At 39.0% G+C, this 20098-nt stretch overlaps 1 protein-coding gene across 5 annotated transcripts in view; it reads right to left on the minus strand.

Moving 5' to 3' along the window:
- The window catches only part of kif2a (kinesin family member 2A), a 78706-nt gene that overhangs the window by 46602 nt on the left and 12006 nt on the right, over nucleotides 1-20098 (minus strand). For all 5 annotated transcript variants that reach the window (XM_062972391.1, XM_008102860.3, XM_008102859.2 and 2 more), the window contains exons 2-4: nucleotides 8080-8174; nucleotides 5914-6030; nucleotides 1482-1536 (exon numbers count right to left, since the gene is read on the minus strand). In XM_062972391.1, the coding sequence (XP_062828461.1) occupies nucleotides 1482-1536; nucleotides 5914-6030; nucleotides 8080-8174 (267 nt within the window). The remainder of the gene's footprint in view (nucleotides 1-1481; nucleotides 1537-5913; nucleotides 6031-8079; nucleotides 8175-20098) is intronic.

The raw sequence follows: 20098 nt of genomic DNA on the forward strand, positions 1-20098 counted from the left end.
ACACTAAAGCAGCACCATCCAAGGATTGAAGGAGAAGGCAGTACCCCACGAGGAAGAGGGGTGGGATTTTGTGAGTTCACAGATGACCATTCAAACAAGTTATAGGTAAGCAACCTGTCCTTAACAGTCACTGTAACTCACACAAATAGATTAGCTAAATATAGAAAGAGGAACTGTCATACCATACAGCCTTCAATCCCACTTCTCTGTTCTTTCGAGCCTGATATGTAAAGCCTAGCAATGCCGACACAACTGTATATTGTTAAGTTATCCCGAAACACAACATGCATGGTAGCCAATGTTTCTCAGGAATTTCACTGGCACACTTACTACGTTTTTAAAGGTACTTGTTGAAGCAATACGGACCAAGATCAAGACTATGTCCAAAAAACATGCGGCAAAATTGTAATCCAGTCTGAAGTCAAGCCAGATGGATGCGTGAACCAATGTAACAATGTTAACAGAGAATTGAAAGAAAGTCTATTTACTGAAAATACTAACAATGAGAAAAATAGAGCTCTGAAGCGTTTCAGAAACGCTGCTGCTTCACTGAACAAAAAGGAATTGAGGATTTAGACAAGTGTGCTGGGACATGTGTGGAGAGTAGGTGGAGCTACTGCCCAAATGCTTATGTAAGGACTTTCAAGTGATGCACATTGCACAGATGCAGGTGACCCATTTGTGTGAGTCACAGAGATCACAAAGGAAAAATGTACACAAAAATGATATATGAAATGGCAATTCTCGAAAAACTGTGTCAGAGCATTTCAATCTCCCTGGACACACAATATCGGATTTACAAGCACCAGTTCTCAAAGAAATTTCAAAGGAAACAAAAACATCTGAATATTCCCAAATTTCAATCCATTAGCAAAGATATGAATAAAGATAATGGTTTCATGCTTAACAACCTAAAGCTCAAGAAATGAACTGATATCCATGAAACCTCATACCTACAAATCAGTCTTAAAGGCACTGTTAAATTCTATTTTTTTTCTCCCCCTCACTTTTTCCATGTCATTCAGAGAAAAAAAATCAAGCAGGTTCTCAATAATGCTGCTACTGCAATGTCAAGAGATAACTGAACAAGAAATCATTTGTCCCATGCCTTGAAAATAAGCTCTTCCTCTAGTAAATGGGAGGGGCAGGAATGCTTCCTCTCTTCCAATACCTCTACATATCATCCAAAGATTTACTACACAGGCACAGAATCCAACTGTGAGATAACACAGGAGCTAAATAAGACAGGACCTTATTCTCACACCACTCACACATACACAGAAAGTAAGAAATTAGTAACCTTAACTCCACTGCTTAATACCTGATTAAGTGCAGGTGAAAAGAACAATATTATTGGGCTGTGTTCTTACAGTGAAAAAAGGAATAGAGATGTTTTGCCATTGGAACAAGATAGTTTAACTGGAATTTTATCAACTTATTTTTCCTTCTTAAGTGTAAAATTAAGTGACCAACTGGCTTACCTCTGTTGTCTCTAGCAGGAGCTTCAACTTTAGAAGGAGCCACAGTCCGTCGATTCTAGAAAAAAAAAACACTTTATATTTTCTTACCTATTCTGCTGCCTTTTTTTTAAATAGAAAAGTGTGAAGATTATCAAACCTTCAGCAGATAAAGAGGAATGGCCAATTACCATAATTCATAATTGCATAAAAACCCTTCAGTTTTTTCCATGTAAAGTATGCCTATACTATTTTGTCTAAGGACATATCTAACCTGCTTCTTCTGTTGTTCTTTTACTAGTAGAGTGCATTGTACAATGATGGTGCTAAATAAATATGATGATATACAGTAGAATCTCAGTTATCCGATTTAAACGGGAGGACCCCAACTCGGGTTGCCCGGATTAATCGGATAACCCACATTCTAGGCCCAGGCGCCTGACAGAGGGAGAAAACTAATCCCTCCAGCAGGCGCTTGGACCCAGGGAAGCAGGAGGCATGCCGCTGCTTAGCGACATGCCTTGCGCTTCCCTCTCTGGGTCCAAGCGCCTGACGAAGGGAGAAGACAACTCCCTCTGTCAGGCGCTTGGACCCAGGCAGGGAAGCGCGAGGTGTGCCGCTAAGCAGTGACACACCTCGCGCTTCTCTAAAGGCCCAAGAGCCGAGCGGAGGGAGAAAACTCCCTCCAGCGCTTGGGCCCAGGGAAGCAGGCCACGATCGCTGCTGCAGCAGCAGCGATCGCGGCCCACTTCCTGCTGCCTCTACCTCTCCTCTCGCAAGAAGGAGCTCCTTCTCGGGAGAGGCCGGAGGAAGCGGCGCGATCGTAGACTGCTTCCCTGGGCCAAGCCCTCGCCCCTTGGGAAGCAGCCTGTAAAGAAGTGTGATGTTTTGATTTATGGATGACATGTTTATTTGATTTTGTTTAAACAGTCAGGTTTGGCTAAGTTTAAAATGGTAAGTATTAGAGTTGATAATATGTAGGGGAAGGTAGCCATCTTAGCATTCTAAGGCAGGTTACCCTAGCAACAGGGGCGGAGCCAACCGCTGTTTGAAGATACCTTCCCCTACATATTATCAACTCTAATACTTACCATTTTAAACTTAGCCAAACCTGACTGTTTAAACAAAATCAAATAAACATGTCATCCATAATTCAAAACATCACACTTCTTTACACAGCCCACGAACGCTGCTAGGCAGCGGCGCTCATGGGCTCCTTCCAAGGGGTGAGAGCTCCTTTGGGAGGGGGGGAGGGGCGGCGGCCCCTCGGATAATCCAGAGCCTCAGATCACCGGGGCTCGGATTACCGAGATTGTACTGTACTCACACTGAGAAATGTGTAACAAAATAGCAAATGAAGTTCAATGCTAAACAAAACCCTTAAAAATCTAAAACTGAGGGGTACAAGAATCTAAAACCCTCACTTCAGACCCCATCAATTGAAATGTGAATTGACTAAATAAGAACTTTAGAATGTCAATGTAACAATACAGTGTGCAGATGCGATAAAGTCACAGCCCATACTGAACAATACTAGAAAGCAACTGAAAATAAGTTTCAATATAATTCTGCATAACTGATGGTAGAGTTTTATCTGAAAGAGTGAGAGATTTAACACAAAAATTCAGTATTAAAGTAATGTAGTTTTACTTTGGTCTATATCAGTGTTTCTCAAATTTTGCTCCGTGGAGCCCTTAGGACTCCAAAAGCACATTCAGGGGCTTTGTGCTTCCTTCCCCCTCCAAGTGTGTGGTTGCGAGGAAGGAGATATCTGTTAGCTGGTTGCTCATCCACCACCAAAGTGCCAGAAGCACAGCAAATGGAGGAAGTGGGTCCTTGCCCACCAAGGAATCAATGGAGAAGAAGTGCTTGAACCCTGCCACTGCCACCAGAATCGAAGGCTGGAACATGCTGAGGCTGGTGACTCCAGCCGCAAAGCTTTTCCTTTCCTTTCCCTTCCTTCCCTTCCTTGCCATGCAGACTCTTTCCCTCATACCTTCCTTGTTTCCAGAACCCTTTTCGTGCATGGCAGAAGGGGATTGGACTGGATGGCCTCTGGGGTTTCTGCTATTACTACTACTATACTACTACAAAGGTTTGATGGCCATCTCTTGGGTGTGCTTTGATTGGTGCTTTTCCTGCATGGCAGAAAAGGGTTGGACTGGATGGCCCATAAGGTCTTCCACTGAAATACTTTTAAGTTTATGTTGGTCAAAATTGTTCTTCATTTTAAATACTGGGGGGTTTTTTTGGCACTATAAACAAGATATGTGCAGCGTGCCCAGGAATTTGTTCATGCTTTTCTCAATTAGTTCACATAAACACTCTCCATCTGCCACTGGTCCGGCGTGTCTAGTCAAATTTTAGAACACAATGCACCCCCTGTGTCCAAAAGTTTGTGCATGCCTGATATACATACATTATATAAAATATTACATATAAACATTTCTTGGGGCTCCACAAAAAACTTTTCCTTCAAAAAGGGCTCAGCATCTGAAGAAGTTTGAAAACCTCTGGCCTATATAAAAGCTACGTCATGTGTAATTCTAAATGTAACTTCCTTTTACGAAAGCAAATAGAAACCACAGGGGATCATATCACATTCATAGCTATGGAGAAGCTTAACGTCGGACAAGAGAAAACTTACATACATCAAAAAATCCAGGACAACTGGGGAAAAGGACTGAACACCCATTCTATTCTCCAGCTTTATCAATATAATTTATCATAATCAAGATCCAATGGTTGCTATCTAGTCTTGTGCATTTGCATGGAATTGTTATCCATTTTGTTTTGTTTCATTCATTTCGCCCTATTTTTGTTTGCTGCTTCCAAAAACGTGGAGCCTATCCGAATGAGAGTTTTGACACGTGTCCGAAAGAATACAAAAATTCCATACAATATATTGGCGGCAATGGGAAGGCTTCCAAGGCCCACCCTCTACTAAGTTTTAGGGCTAGAGGGGTGAAAATCGCCATACATGGAGGGCCAATCAACCTCTTTTAGCCCACCAACTTTTAAAAGGTTTTCTAAATGAAGAAGATAGAAGCCCAACAATTTATTTCCTTTGAAAGGTATTTGGTTTAAAAAAAAACTACCCAGGGGGAGGAAAAAGGAGGTGGGGTTAAACAAAGAATTAAGAATAAAAGATTTAAAGATTTAAAAAATATCACAGTACAGCAAATAGAAGCTACAGAGATCCCCTTCTTTCCCCCACACCCGAAGCCCCGTGTGTGCTCCCAGCCAAACCCATCCCACCTCCACCCCTTAAAAAATCCCAGCCCCCTTCCCTTCAAAGAATTATAAAAATAGAAGCTAAACAGCCAAGCCTGGGGAAAGAATAAAAAACAAAAAAATTATTTCCTGTGGCAGCAAGGCAAGGAAGGAAGGCAAGGCAGCAAGCAAGCAAACACATTAGCACAGAGAGACTGCATGAGCTGAGCAAGAAGCAGCAAGCAGCAAGGGAGATGTTGACAAGCTGGAAAGCGTCCAGAGGAGGGCGACTAAAATGATTAAGGGTCTGGAGAACAAGCCCTATGAGGAGCGGCTTAAAGAGCTGGGCATGTTTAGCCTGCAGAAGAGAAGGCTGAGAGGAGACATGATAGCCATGTACAAATACGTGAAGGGAAGTCATAGGGAAGAGGGAGCAAGCTTGTTTTCTGCTGCCCTGCAGACTAGGACACGGAACAATGGCTTCAAACTACAGGAAAGGAGATTCCACCTGAACATCAGGAAGAACTTCCTCACTGTGAGAGCTGTTCGACAGTGGAACTCTCTCCCCAGGGCCGTGGTGGAGGCTCCTTCCTTGGAGGCTTTTAAGCAGAGGCTGGATGGCCATCTGTCGGGGGTGCTTTGAATGCGATTTCCTGCTTTTTAGCAGGGGGTTGGACTAGATGGCCCATGTGGTCTCTTCCAACTCTACTATTCTATGATTCTATGACCAAGTGAGGAAAGCCACGTGGCCCGAAAACCAAACAAAAAAAACAGAAATGATGCAACTTTCTCTTTCGTTTCACCTTTTGTTTCATCTGAAAATGGGCTCTTTCGTTTCGTGCCATCTAAATGGACAGTACGAAACAAATACCCGAATGGAACAAATACTGCGCATCTGCCCTTTAAAAATTCCAGAAACAGGGCAAATATTTGAGGCATCAAAATGTGTGTTGACCGGTGTTATATGTCTGAGGGAAAAGATACCATACATCGAGGCACTGCTTTTCACTTTTGATGATTAACCATTTGTAGTAACCTTTTTCCATAACCAAAATTTGTAAGGGATTACAATTCCTCACTTCACTGCCAAAATGTATAAGGGATTACAATTCCCTATTTCACTTGAAAAATTAGAAAACTGCTAAACCTTGAATTCTTTTTTTTTAAAAGGACCACATACTAACTAACTGGCAAACAGTGATGGTAAATTCAACAAAATGGCATAATGGTAAACTCAACCAACCTTCACAATTTTGTTTACTTTAGCTGAAGGTGTTGGAGGTGGAGGTGTCTCTGGGCTAGGATCATCCTCTTCAGGAGCAAGGTCTGGGTTAAGCGAAAATATACTCTCCAAGTCAATCTGTATACAAGAAAAACAAATTGTTTTTGGTAACATGAAATACATGCCACATTTTTCTTTTAAACTAACAGGCCTGACTGTTTAGTTCTAGTAACCATCAGATCATCTACATTTGGTGTGGCCACACTATTACCTAAGCTCAACGGTTTCCATTTCATCTTGAAAGGTAAGTTAACAAGATCAAGTCAGTTAAGATAAATGCAGTTTAGTTCCTGCCAATATCCCCTACTGATTTGAAGAAAGAACTGCTCTAGCTCTCACCCTCTAAATACAGTAAAGTCTCACTTATCCAACACTCACTTATCCAACGTTCTGGATTATCCAACGCATTTTTGTAGTCAATGTTTTCAAAACATCGTGAAGTTTTGGTGCTAAATTTGTAAATACAGTAATTACTACATTGCATTAATGTGTAATGAACTACTTTTTCTGTCAAATTTGTTGTATAACATGAAGTTTTGGTGCTTAATTTGTAAAATCATAACCTAATTTGATGTTTAATAGGCTTTTTCTTAATCTCTCATTATCCAACATATTCGCTTATCCAACTTTCTGCCGACCAGTTTATGTTGGATAAGTGAGACTCTACTGTAGTGTCCTGCAAAGTCATAATTTCCCCCTTACTCCACCTAACAATCCTGGACCAGTAAAGATTTGCTATGGCCAAATAAAGAATTCCATCTCTTAATATTTTACAGACACATTCTGATCCTATGGATTGTCACTTCCAGGCCTTGTGCTCTTAGACATAAGAAAGAAAAAGTGCAACTTCCTTCTCTCAGAATCTTTAATCCTGACCTAAATGTCATTTCATAGCCACCTCTGGCTAAATGACATCTCATTCCCTCTTCTTTGAAGCAATATTCAATAATTAACCCACACACTGCCCTTTCTATATTTTTTTAATTAAAGACTTCTTTGCTGGAAAAGCTCTGATCTCAGGTCTATCACTCGTTTCTTACACTGGACTGCAATTTCCATAATTCTTCATAATGGACTGTAATGGCTAGGACGACTGGGATTTACAGTTTAGTAACATTTCAGGTCCATATTTGACCATATCTCTTACACTAATATTCATGAATCTGTTGTATTTACTCGAGTCTAATGTGTCATTCAATCTAATGCACACCTCAACTTTCAAAACTTTGAAACAAAAAAAATGATTTACTGCCGAATGTAATGTGCAGCAGCAAAAAAGTGCACTCTTTGTAATCTGGCCAAAAAAGATATACACATTATAGTTGCTGCCTGCTTAGGATTCCTTCTTTTAAAACAAAAGTGTTAAACACCGACACTTTCAGCAATGGAAAAGAAAACCTGGGGTGCATCTCTGCTGTAGAATGAATCCACTTGAACTGTCCTGGCTCAATGTTATGGGGTCATGATGGCTGCCAAAGAATGTTGATGCCTCGCCAAACTACAAATCCCAGCATTTCATAGTACTGTAATTAGAGATGACATCCCTGAAATAGGAGCTCTAGGTACTCCTAGAGTAGCTTCCCCTTTTGCTTTGACTCAGCACTCAGTACTAAAACTACAATATTACATGAATCTAATGCACACCCTAATGTTGGGAAGGTAATTTAGCCATAAAAAGGTGAGCAAAAAAAATTAGCCAAAAGAAAGAAAGCTCTCTAAAACTAGAGCTTATTTTCACCTAGTCCTTCTGTTCCAGAAGAATTACCTCCTTTATTATTTCTGCCTAACTAATCTATTACATTCATATGAGGTACTGCTATAAAGGTCACTGTTGTCTGATTTGCTGCACTTATATGATAGATTTGATGACCCTAAAGTGAACTAGTAATTATAATTTGCTATGCCTTTAAGAGATCAGAAACATAAGCAAAAACAATCCAGTCACTTTGTAGTATATTTTAGATGTATATTCATTTATTCGTTCATGTATTTACTGATAAGATCTTTATGGCTACCATAACGTACTATTTAAAATGCTATATCTATTGCCTTTCATCATGTAGAGAAATTAAAAATAACATATTTAAATACAAGAACCTCTGAACAGCTGAAATGATGGATATGTACCTCTTTTCCTTTAGTATCACCATTTTCAATCCATTCAACTGTAACACTTTCATTATCTTCATTAAGAGATGTTACCATAGCTTCATGTATTCGTCCTGGAAGGAAACAATATTTATTTATATGCAAAACTGTTGATGTAATGTTCCTCAATGAGACTTAGAAAAGAATATAACAAAGCATAGACAATCACAGTATTTATAATATAGGTAGGCTTGTAGAAATGCACAATGATATATACTCCAAAACTCACAGTATCCAGAATAGCCTTTCACCCGCAGCTGGGGGACAAAGCATGCATCCCTAGCTCTTCAGTCGCAAAGCAAATGGAAATTAGAATTCAATGTTATTTTGGAGGGCATGGGGAAAAACCTTTCCATAGCTGTTCCTTTTTTTATCTCCATTGCATCATTCCTCAGAAGTAGGGGATACAACTTCTAAATGGCCCTTAGTCTCTTGCCTAATAGCAGAGACCATAGTGTTATTGCATTTGTATAGAATTACTTACCGTTTCTGTTTGCTCCATTTGTATGGCCCCATTTACGTCCGCCACTTACGGAAATGGGCGCCTATACAAATGGGCTTTTCTGTCCAAGGTCTGAAAAAAACCAAAAAAATTTGAGGCATTGGACAGCAAAGCACCAGGCCCTGCAAACCATGCTTACGGGCCATCAAGAGGTCAAGCACTCGACGGTAGGCCCGGCAGCCAGAGCATACGAGCATTGAACGCTCAATGCCTCCTAGGCCCGGCTACAAGACATTGAGTGCACGATGCTCATAGGCCCGACAGGCAGGGCCTACAAGCATCAAGTGCCCAGCGCTTGACTGAAAGTCCTGCGAGCCAGGGCCTACAGCCAAGCGACAAAATCAGCCAACCAAATGGCTACTGTTCCCCGTTCCCATGGGGTTGTACCGTTCCGTGCAATCCGAATAGATGAAACGGAACAAAACAATGAAAGAAACAGATGAACAGTATTAGGGCCCAACTCTAGTAATTACCTTCAGTTTGCAATCCCCAAAATAACTGGCATAATCACTCTTCAATTGGTTATATAATTTCCTCTGAAACCACTCCAGTATTTCATGTGCAGATTAATAAGAGAGATTTAGAAAATCTTTTTTTAAAAAACTATATGGTCAATATTCTTATTCTTGAATTACTGCCAGTGTTTTCCTATATGCGTCTAGTCCAATGTGTGTACAACACTGCTGCCCATATTGCATTTCAAACTTTTAAAAACTGTTTTATTCAGCTTACTAGTTCCCTCCCTTTGCTCCACAAAAATTTGTTTCCTGGATATAAGGAGAAGAATATCATGGGATGGCAGGTGACACTCTCAAGAAAACTAATCTCAGAGACTACAGCCAGGCTTGCTAATATACAGTCTGAGACCTGGAGTTAATGAGTTTCCATAGTGACATCAGTGTCAGAGGAAACTCTGAGTGAATAATGTGGATGCTAAGGCAAGAGTCCTTGAAAAGGAACTTCAATGAATAAGACCACTGACATTGTGGGGAGGAACCTAAGTTATCTTATAAGTATGTCAAGAACCCTCAGCTGGAGATTTCTTGATGATTTCCATAACTGGAACTCTCAAGGCTTGATATGATGGACATCTGTACATGCTTAAAAAGCCTATCTCATGGGAATTTCAGCAGTGTAAACTATAAAGATTTAACAGAACACCTGATAAGTCCCTCACCCTCTCATGAAACCTCCCTTCAGATCACAGCCCATGTGGGAAGCCTTGCAGATAAGCCTATGCAGCTTATACCACCTTTTGTCTTACCCTGTGATAATCATTTGAAATAAATAATCATTAAAAGATGACAGAAAAAAACTAAAGAGAAACATAGCAGTAAAATAGTATTTTAAGAAGAACTTTCAGAAAAGTAATATTCTCAAACTAAATAAAATAAATTCTGAAGCTCTATCAGGGATCAAGGGATTTAATCATGTACAGTACTCTTAAGTGTGGCAGCTTTTAATGAATGTAGATATAATTCAATACAATGGAATTCAGCTAAACAAGTTCACATCATGGACGTTTTTCTTTAAGAATACAAAATGACTACCAATATTCTCTGTAGTTTGCATGCAAAGTATTAGCAATTTCTTTCCTTATTTCATTTATTAGTCACATGTAAGAATTTCTCACTGCAGAGGAGTCAGCTACATTAATTTTCAGATGATATCAAGAAAACAATCATGCATAGAAACATGTATCAATCTCCTATTTACAATATAAGCAATTCCTTATGATCTAGGGTGTGTCCCCATTCCACCAGCAGTTTAGCTGAATCTATCTAAAAGGGAAGCTGAGGAAATAGGTTGACAATTCCTTTTCTCATTTTCAGTTCTCTTCTCAGTCGACAGTCGCCATTTTAAAAAATATTTGAACGAAGTGTGGTTTTATACAGCTTGTGTTCCTCTATACCAGTGTGGAACTAATTAATGCAGATTCCTTAAACACTCAGATTCAAGTCAAACAAACCTCTCTTCTGCCAATATCACAATAACAGAATTCAGCACACCATGCTGAAACAGTAAGAAGCCACCTTTTCCTGATACTGACTTACTTAGGGATACAAAAAGGCATGGGAAGAGGACAATTCCTCTAAAAATTGGCAAAAGGAGCATATGATCAATGTTTTTAAATGCAGAAACTGGCAATTTTCTTCTATTAAGTATCATTTCTGTCATAAGAGAGAGAATGAAAGAGAAAAAGTAACAGAAAGAGAAAGAGAGGGGGGAGAGGGAGAGAGAAAGAGGAAGAGAGAAAGAGGAAGAGAGAGAGAGCTGGAGCAAGACTAAGATAGCTCAGTGCATTTTTTGGATGAATTCTGTAGCATCCAAACTGTAATGCTCCCATTGCCAAGTTATACATGAGGGTAAAAATATGTTACCAAAACAGATGACTAATAGAATAATACATTTCAACTTCTGATATTTGGGGGCAGATGAAGTAAAGTGTGAAGAATATTGTACTGTCTCAGAAAAGATACAAATCTTTGGGTAAATTCTTGTTAACCAAAAAGGCAGTCTAAAAAAAAAGTTGAAAGCAGATTAACAAAACCAACAAAAATACGCTAACCATGTGGCAGTTCCACTCATTACACCAGAACCACATACTGAATTCAAGATAAGCTTTAATGGTTTAGAACAGTGGTTCCCAACCTGTGGTCCCCAGATGTTTTTGGCCTACAACTCCCAGAAATCCCAGCCAGTTTACTAGCTGTTAGGATTTCTGGAAATTGAAGACCAAAAACATCTAGGGACTACCAATTGAGAAAATCTATGCCAACCACATTCTACATAAGTGATGGACAGGAGAAAAAGTTAGGCATGGAACCTATAGTTGTAAATGCACCTATACGTTTTGTGTTAGCTGGAGAGGGGAAAGAATGAATAGTTGACACTTCTCACAGAAGGCCATTCCCTCCATGGGAAAAAGAGGGAAGAGAATAAGTCAATACAGTTGAAAGAGGTGGTTATACATCATTCTTAATTAGACAAAATTATTGGAATCAATACTACCAGTATGAACTTTTTAAATCTTAAATCCAATTTGTAAAAATCTAAACTCAATAAAGTTTTGGTTAAATCTGGATGTGCCTATTATGTTTTCCTGGTTCTGCCTAAAGGGATTTGGTGATATGATCTATCATTTAGACAATTATACATTCATTTTTCCAAAAAATAAATCTGTCTAAAGTCATACCCAGTACCATGACTCAAGCAAGATTTTTTAAAAAATTGTAACTGTCTAAATGGCTAATTATGATAATCAAATTTATGTTTTATGATGATACATAAGGGTGCTACAGTACAGCTTCAAACTATTTTTTATCTAAATTCACTTTCTGAAATGTGTTTCCTATAGGATAAAACCCAGTGCAAGGAAAATAAATTAAATTGTCATATTTTCCCAGATCTAACTAAGCAGGAAAAAAAACAAACTAAGCTGGCAACTCACATTCAAACATACCATTGTGAGTTTTACTGTAATGCACTTCCACACTTTCATAGCTCATGATATTCAAATTGTATTTCATACAAATTTCAGTAGAGTCTCACTTATTCAACATAAACAGGCCGGCTGAACGTTGGATAAGCGAAAATGTTGGATAATAAGGAGGGATTAAGGAAAATCCTATTAAACACCAAATTATGTTATGATTTTACAAATCAAGCACCAAAACATCATGTTTTACAACAAGTCTGTCACTTGTTTGGGAGTGTGCCTGCACTTGGGTTGTTACTGGGTGTGTTGGTCAGCTGCGTGTTGCTGTCTAGAGAAGCAGCTGTTAGATTCGAGTGGGAAGCAAACTGCCTTAGATAATACAAAACATTGGATAAGCAAAGGTTAGATAAGCAAGACTCTACTGTATATCCCTTTTTGTAATTTTTTAAATCTCGCAGATGAGATCATCACAATTCTTGTTAAAGATATAAATGAAATTTAAGATTGGATATTAACATACACAAATCCAATGACCTTCCTGAGAACAGTTCAAAGAATTGCTTTGCCTAGCCATTGATATATAAGCCAGGGCTTGATCGTTTAACCACTACCAAAAACATCCTGGGGTTAGCTGCCCCACTGCCCACTCCCGAAGTAATCTCAAATGTATATTTTTTTTAGGCAATTAAGAGCATAATGAATCTACTTTATACAAAATACGGTACAATATATTTATTGTTATTGGCTGTCAGGTCATTTTCAAATTATGGTAATCCTAAAGTGACCACATCACAAGGTTTGTCAAGGTTTGTCGGGGAGGGGGGGTTGCCTTTGTCTTCCACTGAGGCTGAGAGAATGTGACATATGCAAGGCGACTGACTGGGCTTTCAGGACAAAGCAAGGACTTGAATCCTGGTCTCTGAAGTCATAGTCCAATGCTCAAATCACTACACCATACTGGCTCTATATAAATTTTCACAAAGAGATTAATTATCTCTTTCTGTAATTTATTTCTCTTTTCTTCTCATAATGAAACTCAAGGCAGCTAACAACATATTTAAAAACAACATAGATTAAAATAAGACAAACTACAATATCCGAAACATATTTCCAATTAAGTTTCATTTACTTGGTATTCTTACATAAGTACCTAGCATTAAAATATGATACACAAAGCTTCAAAAATATTATTGCACTTTTAGAAAAATGTGCTAATTGGTCAAAATTGATTCCATCCTTTCTCCTAATTATGTTCATGATTGGTCTGTCTCCCAGAACACTTATGTAATTCTGCCTCTCTTGCTCCTTTCAAACCCTACCTCACATCCCACCTCAACCCTTTGATAGAACTTCTGTATTTATTACAGCTAAACCTAACTGTAAGTAAACAAAAGAAATAATACCATAAGGAGTCATTTTCACGTATGCACTACCTTGCCCTGCAAACAAGAGTAAAAGTCCCTTTGATCTCCCCCTCTTCCATCAGTTTTGCAGATCCTACCTTTTCACAATCAGGTTTATCCTTTCTTTCTTTCTTTCTTTCTTTACCCTGAGAAACACTTTTCTCGCTGTCTTTTCATTTTTCTGTTTGCCTACTATGATGTTAGAGTTTGGTATATTACCTGGCAGATTCATAGTTAATTGTGACATCAGGAGTGACTAAGCAGAACATGTTTTGAGTAAATCATGAAGTAACTAATTAATGGACTCTGCAAGCCAGAGTTTCTCAAACTGTGCTCCTCTAGATGTTTTGGACTTCAGCTCCCACAATTCTTAACAACTGGTAAGCTGGCTGGGATTTCTGGGAGCTGAAGTCCAAACACCTGGAGAAGCAGTTTGAGAAACACTGCTATAAGCAAACAGAGCAGTGGTCTTCAACCTGTGGTTGATGTTTTGGCCTTCAACTCCCAGAAATCCTAAAAGCTGGTAACTGGCTGGGATTTCTGGGAGTTGTAGGCCAAAACACTTGGGGACCCACAGGTTGAGAACGACTGCAAAAGAGAATAGGTTGCAGTGGGGATGATATAATGCAGCAGGTGATTGGTTAAAGGGAATATAAATTAAGCAAGTAACCATAGCAAGTGGGCTTCCCTGTAGTGAAGCATTTAGGGTTTCTCTATATAAGAGATTTTGGTGTGTGAAAGTTTGGTTTAATTCTGTGAAATAGTGGATCAAATACTACTTTATAACTCAAGGTACAGTGAAAGAGAATACTGTAAGTAGAAGAGAGAAAATGTATATATATTGTACAAACTGTATATTTTTGACTACAGAACTGTAAAGATGAAAAGCCTTCCTGGATGGTTAAAATTCTGCTGTTTAATGTTTATACTCCAGAGTTACTAAGATTATCAGCACTCACTTCTGCAGTGTACCCTGAAGTTTGATAAAGTAGTGAAAGGCCAGAAAATTATCCAACATTCAGTTTTCCTATTGACACACAAAAAACCCTTTCTAAACAAATTTTATTCTCATTTTGCTAATAGTTTCTATACTTTCTTGAAAATGGCATCATTGTAAAAATGCTCCAGTTAACTACTGCCAAACAGTTGTTGGAAGTCAGCAAAGACCCATCTCCCAAGCAGTTCAGATGACTGCTGGACTGCCGATTCTTGATGTAGTAGTAGCCGCACTAAAGACATGTTTTATTTTCCAGCATTAATGTTGAGTGAATTGACTAACAATAACTCAAGTCTATTCTGGAGAAGCCAGAACAAGAAGCCAGAACACAGACAAATACACACATAAACACATACAGGAAGAAAAAAGAGAATCTACTCATTTATTGGGTTCTGATGCCATCTACAAACATGAGAAAACCATTTCTGAGGTGACAGGCTATAGGCACCACAATCTCTTGAAGCATATGGTTAGGGCAGAAGTAGCTATAGCATCTGTATGATTAGGCTCTCTACTCACAAGGGTGGAATGGCTACTGATACATTAATCAGCACTGAAGTAATAACATAAAACCCAGGTAAATTCAAGTGAAATAGCTTTCATATTCAGGGGCAGAAAACATACCAAGAAGAAAATAAAAATGCAATTTAAAAATGTATTCACTTTATATTTACAGCAGTGAACTATAGGCCCATCCAATAAATTGAGGCAGTGTTCTGTCATCACCAATAGGAATGGGATTTTTTTACAGCACTTGAAATTGAGTCAGAGGTGTATAGTCATGCATAAAGCCTTTAGACATTCAGCTTACTTCAGTCGAGTTGAAGCATTGTAAGAAGCAGATTAAAGATATAGTAAGAATGTTGTTGTCAGCTCACCTAAAAAGGCCACCTTTTGCATATTAGTCAAATACAACGAACTTTTAAAATTCAGATTCATGGCCAGTCGAATTGGATTTCTTTTACTGAATTCGTAATTCAATTATTTTGATTTCCAATCAATGAATCTGAAGGAACACAATTATCTGTTAATTGTAAACAAGCTGTAATTCCAGCAATTGATTCAAATACTGAACAGCATAAGCCACAGGAAAATCAGAAAAATGTAAAAGGAAATAGAAGCATTTAGATGCACCAACACAGGAAACAGGCAGTTCAATCGAAGTAGAAAAAGCTATGTCAGCAAAAGTGTATGACATATCAGATTACTCATAGGAAATGAGAAAGGAGGGATGATTAAAGAAAAGAATCATCCAAATGCTGAAAGTGAAGAAGGTGCAAGAATTTGGTCTGATGCAGAACATGAAAAGGGATATCAAACTGAGATCTCACCTAGAGTGAACAGAGTTTAAAAGAAAATCAGCAAACAGCTTCATTCTGTGCTGAAATGGGTCATATTCCCTCCAAAGACGAAAGTTTGAATCCAGATGGTCCTGGAGATATCATATATGAACACAGTTTGGACCATAATAACATACTGGATATGGGGTTGCTGCAGAAAAGTTTAGAAAATTGCTCTAAGACAGTGGTTTGCAACCTGGGCCCCCCAGATGTTTTTGACCTACAACTTCCAGAAATTCCAGCGAGTTTACCAGCTGTTAGGATTTCTGGGAGGTAAAGGCCAAAAACATCTAGGGACCCTGTCAGAGTTTTATATCATTTCTTAAGTGAAAATGGGTAAGTGATTGTACGGATCATGACCAAACACTGTACGGCCAGCAGCAATCAAGCCACCTGCTAGAGTTGGAGTACTACTAATAGAGACTGAGTACATCATGTTACTCGAGGTTGGAGGTTGGTTGGAGGCTGTTTGAACACTGAATGCTGAGCTGGAGTTGCTGGAGCTGATTTGTCCAAGTTGGAGTTGCTGGAGGTGTATTGTTGCTGCAACGTCTGAAGAACAAGACTGTGGCATCTTGCTGAAGATAAGGACTTTATTGTTTACTATTCATCGTGTGGAAGCAGCTGAAAAATTCAAGGACTCTGCTGTATTTGTAAATACCTTTATATAAATCTTTTCTTTGTTAAAGAGACAGTTTGTTTTGGTTATTCTCTTTAACCGGAGGGTAAAGCTTCCAAAAAAAGAGGGTTGAAAGTTTAAAACCCCAATTGACGGGCGCGACAGACCCCAGGTTGGGAACCACTGCTTTAAGAGCATGGAGGATGTTACTGTCTTACTATAGCAGCTTATGACTGGCTATCGATCTGTTTCTAAACATAACTCAAATTTCTGGTTTTGAATATATGAATTTGTGTCCTGTTTTAAGTGTCAGAAGAGGCTATTATCTTGGTTCGACTAGCATCAGAGGCTCTTTTGTTGGTGACATAGAGCCGTGGTTCTCCAGATGTTTTGGCCTTTAATTCCCAGAAATCTTAACAGCTGGTAAACTGGCTGGGATTTCTGGGAGTTATGGGACAAAACACCCACAGGTTGAGAACAATTAACATAAAGGATGGCTTTCTAGTTCCATTTCTGTTTACATTCTACCAGGATGCAAAGACTGGTCTTTGACATTTCAATAGTGATATTACTAAAAGCTATCTTAAGTACTTTGTTATTTGTTTCAATATATTTTTTGTATTTGAGTATTTCTCAATTTGATTAGTGTTACCCATTTTATCTTCTATTTTCGGCAGAAAAGGGGGATATAAATATAATGATTAACTAACCATATAAATCCACAACTGGGTTTAATCTGAAAATAGGAGGCACATAACTCTATTTCGATCAGGCATCCTCAAACTGTGGCCCTTAAGCTGTTTGGGTCTCCCAACTCTCAGAATTCCTGATCACTGAACAAGGTGGCTAGGAGCTGGAAGTCAAAACAGCTGAGGGCTATAGTTTGTATATGCCTGACTTAGATGATCCGTCTCTGTAGCTTTATGCTACATCGAGACTAAGATAGGGGGTGTATTTGTGACACCCACAGCCTTAAAAGTCATCCTGTCTTGACTATTCAGAAATCTTGATCATGAAAAAGCTGTCTAACAAAACAAATCCCTAAGATAAACCATTTTAAAGATTCCTCCAAAAGGCAAAGAGCAAATTATGAAGAGATAGTTTCACATCAATTTCTACATGAAGACTGTCAGTGTATGACAACATACACTCACAGTAGTTCCATTACAGCCAAACCATTGGCTTCCATTGTGACGGCGCGAGTGGCGCCATCTATGTGTTGGAACTATAAGTTGCAAGATTTGAATTGTATCATGCCTGATTTTGCCCTTACCCTGTAAATGTAGTTGGATTGGTTATTTATATCTGTCAATCAATGTTGTGTGTACCTGTTATATTGCTCACTCAGCAAAACTGTTTGGCTCCACCTCTTCCTGGAGTAGGACTGTGTTTCCTCCTTTTCATTCCATCAGCAAGTTCTCTATCGGATGGACGTGAAAGAGAGGCTTGGCTCAAAAAGCCCTTCAAAAGTTACCTCTCAGCACCAATTCTGAGGTTCTTACCCTTGGGACTCACACTTCATGTTCAGGGCCAACCTGAACAACGTTGAGGAGTCTCAAGCGCCTTCACATCAGTCCTTTGGCAACAGAGGAAGACTCTTGTCTTCAGATATAGGTCATTGGACTGAGGCTGAGTTTGCTCCGGCATTCACAGCCAGAGAAAGAGGGATCTGGACAAGCTTCATGGACTTAAACAATCAAAGACTGTAATGTATATTTTCTTTTACCCCCTTTGTGAAGAATAAACCCAGTTTTTGAGTTAACTACAGTGTTTTGGTCCTTGGGAGTTCCAGTTTCCCTAAAGGAGGGCAAGAAGCAATCTCCTGGGGAAAGATGTCACGTCCATGCCTCTTTCACTAAGAGTTTACAGCCCCAGGCGCGACGGCACATCCATCTCTGGAGAAAGGCAGGCAATACATTCAATAAATCAATCATTTTTAAGTCACCATTTCTACTCTGGAAGTAAAAAATACAACTCAGTAAAGATACAATGTTCTACAATGATGAGACTGTTGAACTATGATTGGTCATATTCGGTTTCAAATCTCTACTCAGTTTCCAACTTCACAGGGTCATGAGCCAGCTGTTATTTATCAGTCTAATCTGTGTCACACACTTCTTAAAGATATATTTCAACCAAGCTCAGTAGTGGCATTTGAGTAGCCAACATGCAGGAAAAAAGACTGGTCTAAATATTATGTCTGATTTTTTATTTTATATGATAAGACCTAGAAGCACAAGGGTTTAAAAACAAACAAACAAGGTAGCTACTGATCTGTGTGGGGTACTATCTGATATTCACTAAAGATACACATCACACACACACACACACACACACACACAGGAAGTTCCCAAGTTACGAACAAGATAGGTTCTTAAGTTGTTCTTAAGTTGAATTTGTATGCATGTCAGAACAGGTACATTTTAAGTGTAACTCCAGCCGCTTACATACACACACACACAGCGATTTAGATAGCATAGGGAAGGGTTAACACCCCTGTGGAGCTTGTTTTGCTATCTGTACCCCTGTTCAGAAAATGTCAACTCACTTTGTGTACCTGAGAGAATTGGATTGTGAAAAAATTGGCTTGTTGTCAAAACAACAACAAAAAATAAAAATAAAAATAAAGCTTCAGTGGAGACACCTTTCCCCCACAATAACTCTTTCAGGAGTGAATTTTCCTTCTGAGAAGTAGATTTCTCTCACTTCCTGGTGATATATCCCTGTTCTTAACTATAAGTCATTTGTAAGTTGGATCTTTGTAACTCGGGGACTCCCTGTACATAAGACAAATTGATTTTTAAAAGGTAAAGTTAAGTTACTATCAATTGCATCCAGAATTGCTTTAACATGAATCATAACATATCATGTCTATTTTTAGACAGACGCCAATAATGAGGTTTCAAATAACTGGGTTCCATACACTCAGATGATTTTATCTACAGAATGTTTTCTTACAGTCTACTTGATTCTTTCTTCACGCAACTGCATACCTGCACACCTTGTTATTCTTGTCACACCTGTGGGAACACTTTTCCATTCTTCCTGTTGACAAGTTTTATATACAGGCAATCCCCGTGTTACAAACGACTCAGTGAAGAACAGGGGTGAGGTAACAGGAAGTAAGAGAAATCTACCCCTAAGAAGGAAAATTCCCTCCTGAAAGTTATCATGGGGGAAAGCTATTTCCGCTGAAGCTTTATCACCAATCCTTCTTTCCACAAGCCACATTTTTCACTTTTCATTTTTCCAATTATCACAAAGACTGAAATCTTCTGAAGAGAGGAACAGTCAGCAAAACAAACATCACAGGCGTGTTAACCCTTCCCTATGCTATACAAAGTGTGTGTGTGTGTGTGTGTGTGTGTGTGTGTGTGTGGATGGATAGATGGATGGATGGATGGATGGATAGATAGACAGATAATCTAGATGGAGCTGCACTTAAAATGTACCTGTTCAGACCTACAAATTCAACCCAGGAACAAACTTACAGAACCTATCTTGTTCGCAACTTGGGAACTGCCAGTATTTGTAGAGTACTCAGTTCAAGGTTCCTCGATGAACATGACAGATAGTAACATCTTGCTATCGGGGCTTAATTGCAGCTCCACTAACTTCAGCTTTGGCACCCTGTTGTTGGGAAATTACACTATTCAGAACAATAGTGATGTTTTATAGACAATCAGATTTGGCTGTAT

The sequence above is a fragment of the Anolis carolinensis genome, chromosome 2, assembly GCF_035594765.1.
Source record: "Anolis carolinensis isolate JA03-04 chromosome 2, rAnoCar3.1.pri, whole genome shotgun sequence".
NCBI lineage: Eukaryota > Metazoa > Chordata > Lepidosauria > Squamata > Dactyloidae > Anolis > Anolis carolinensis.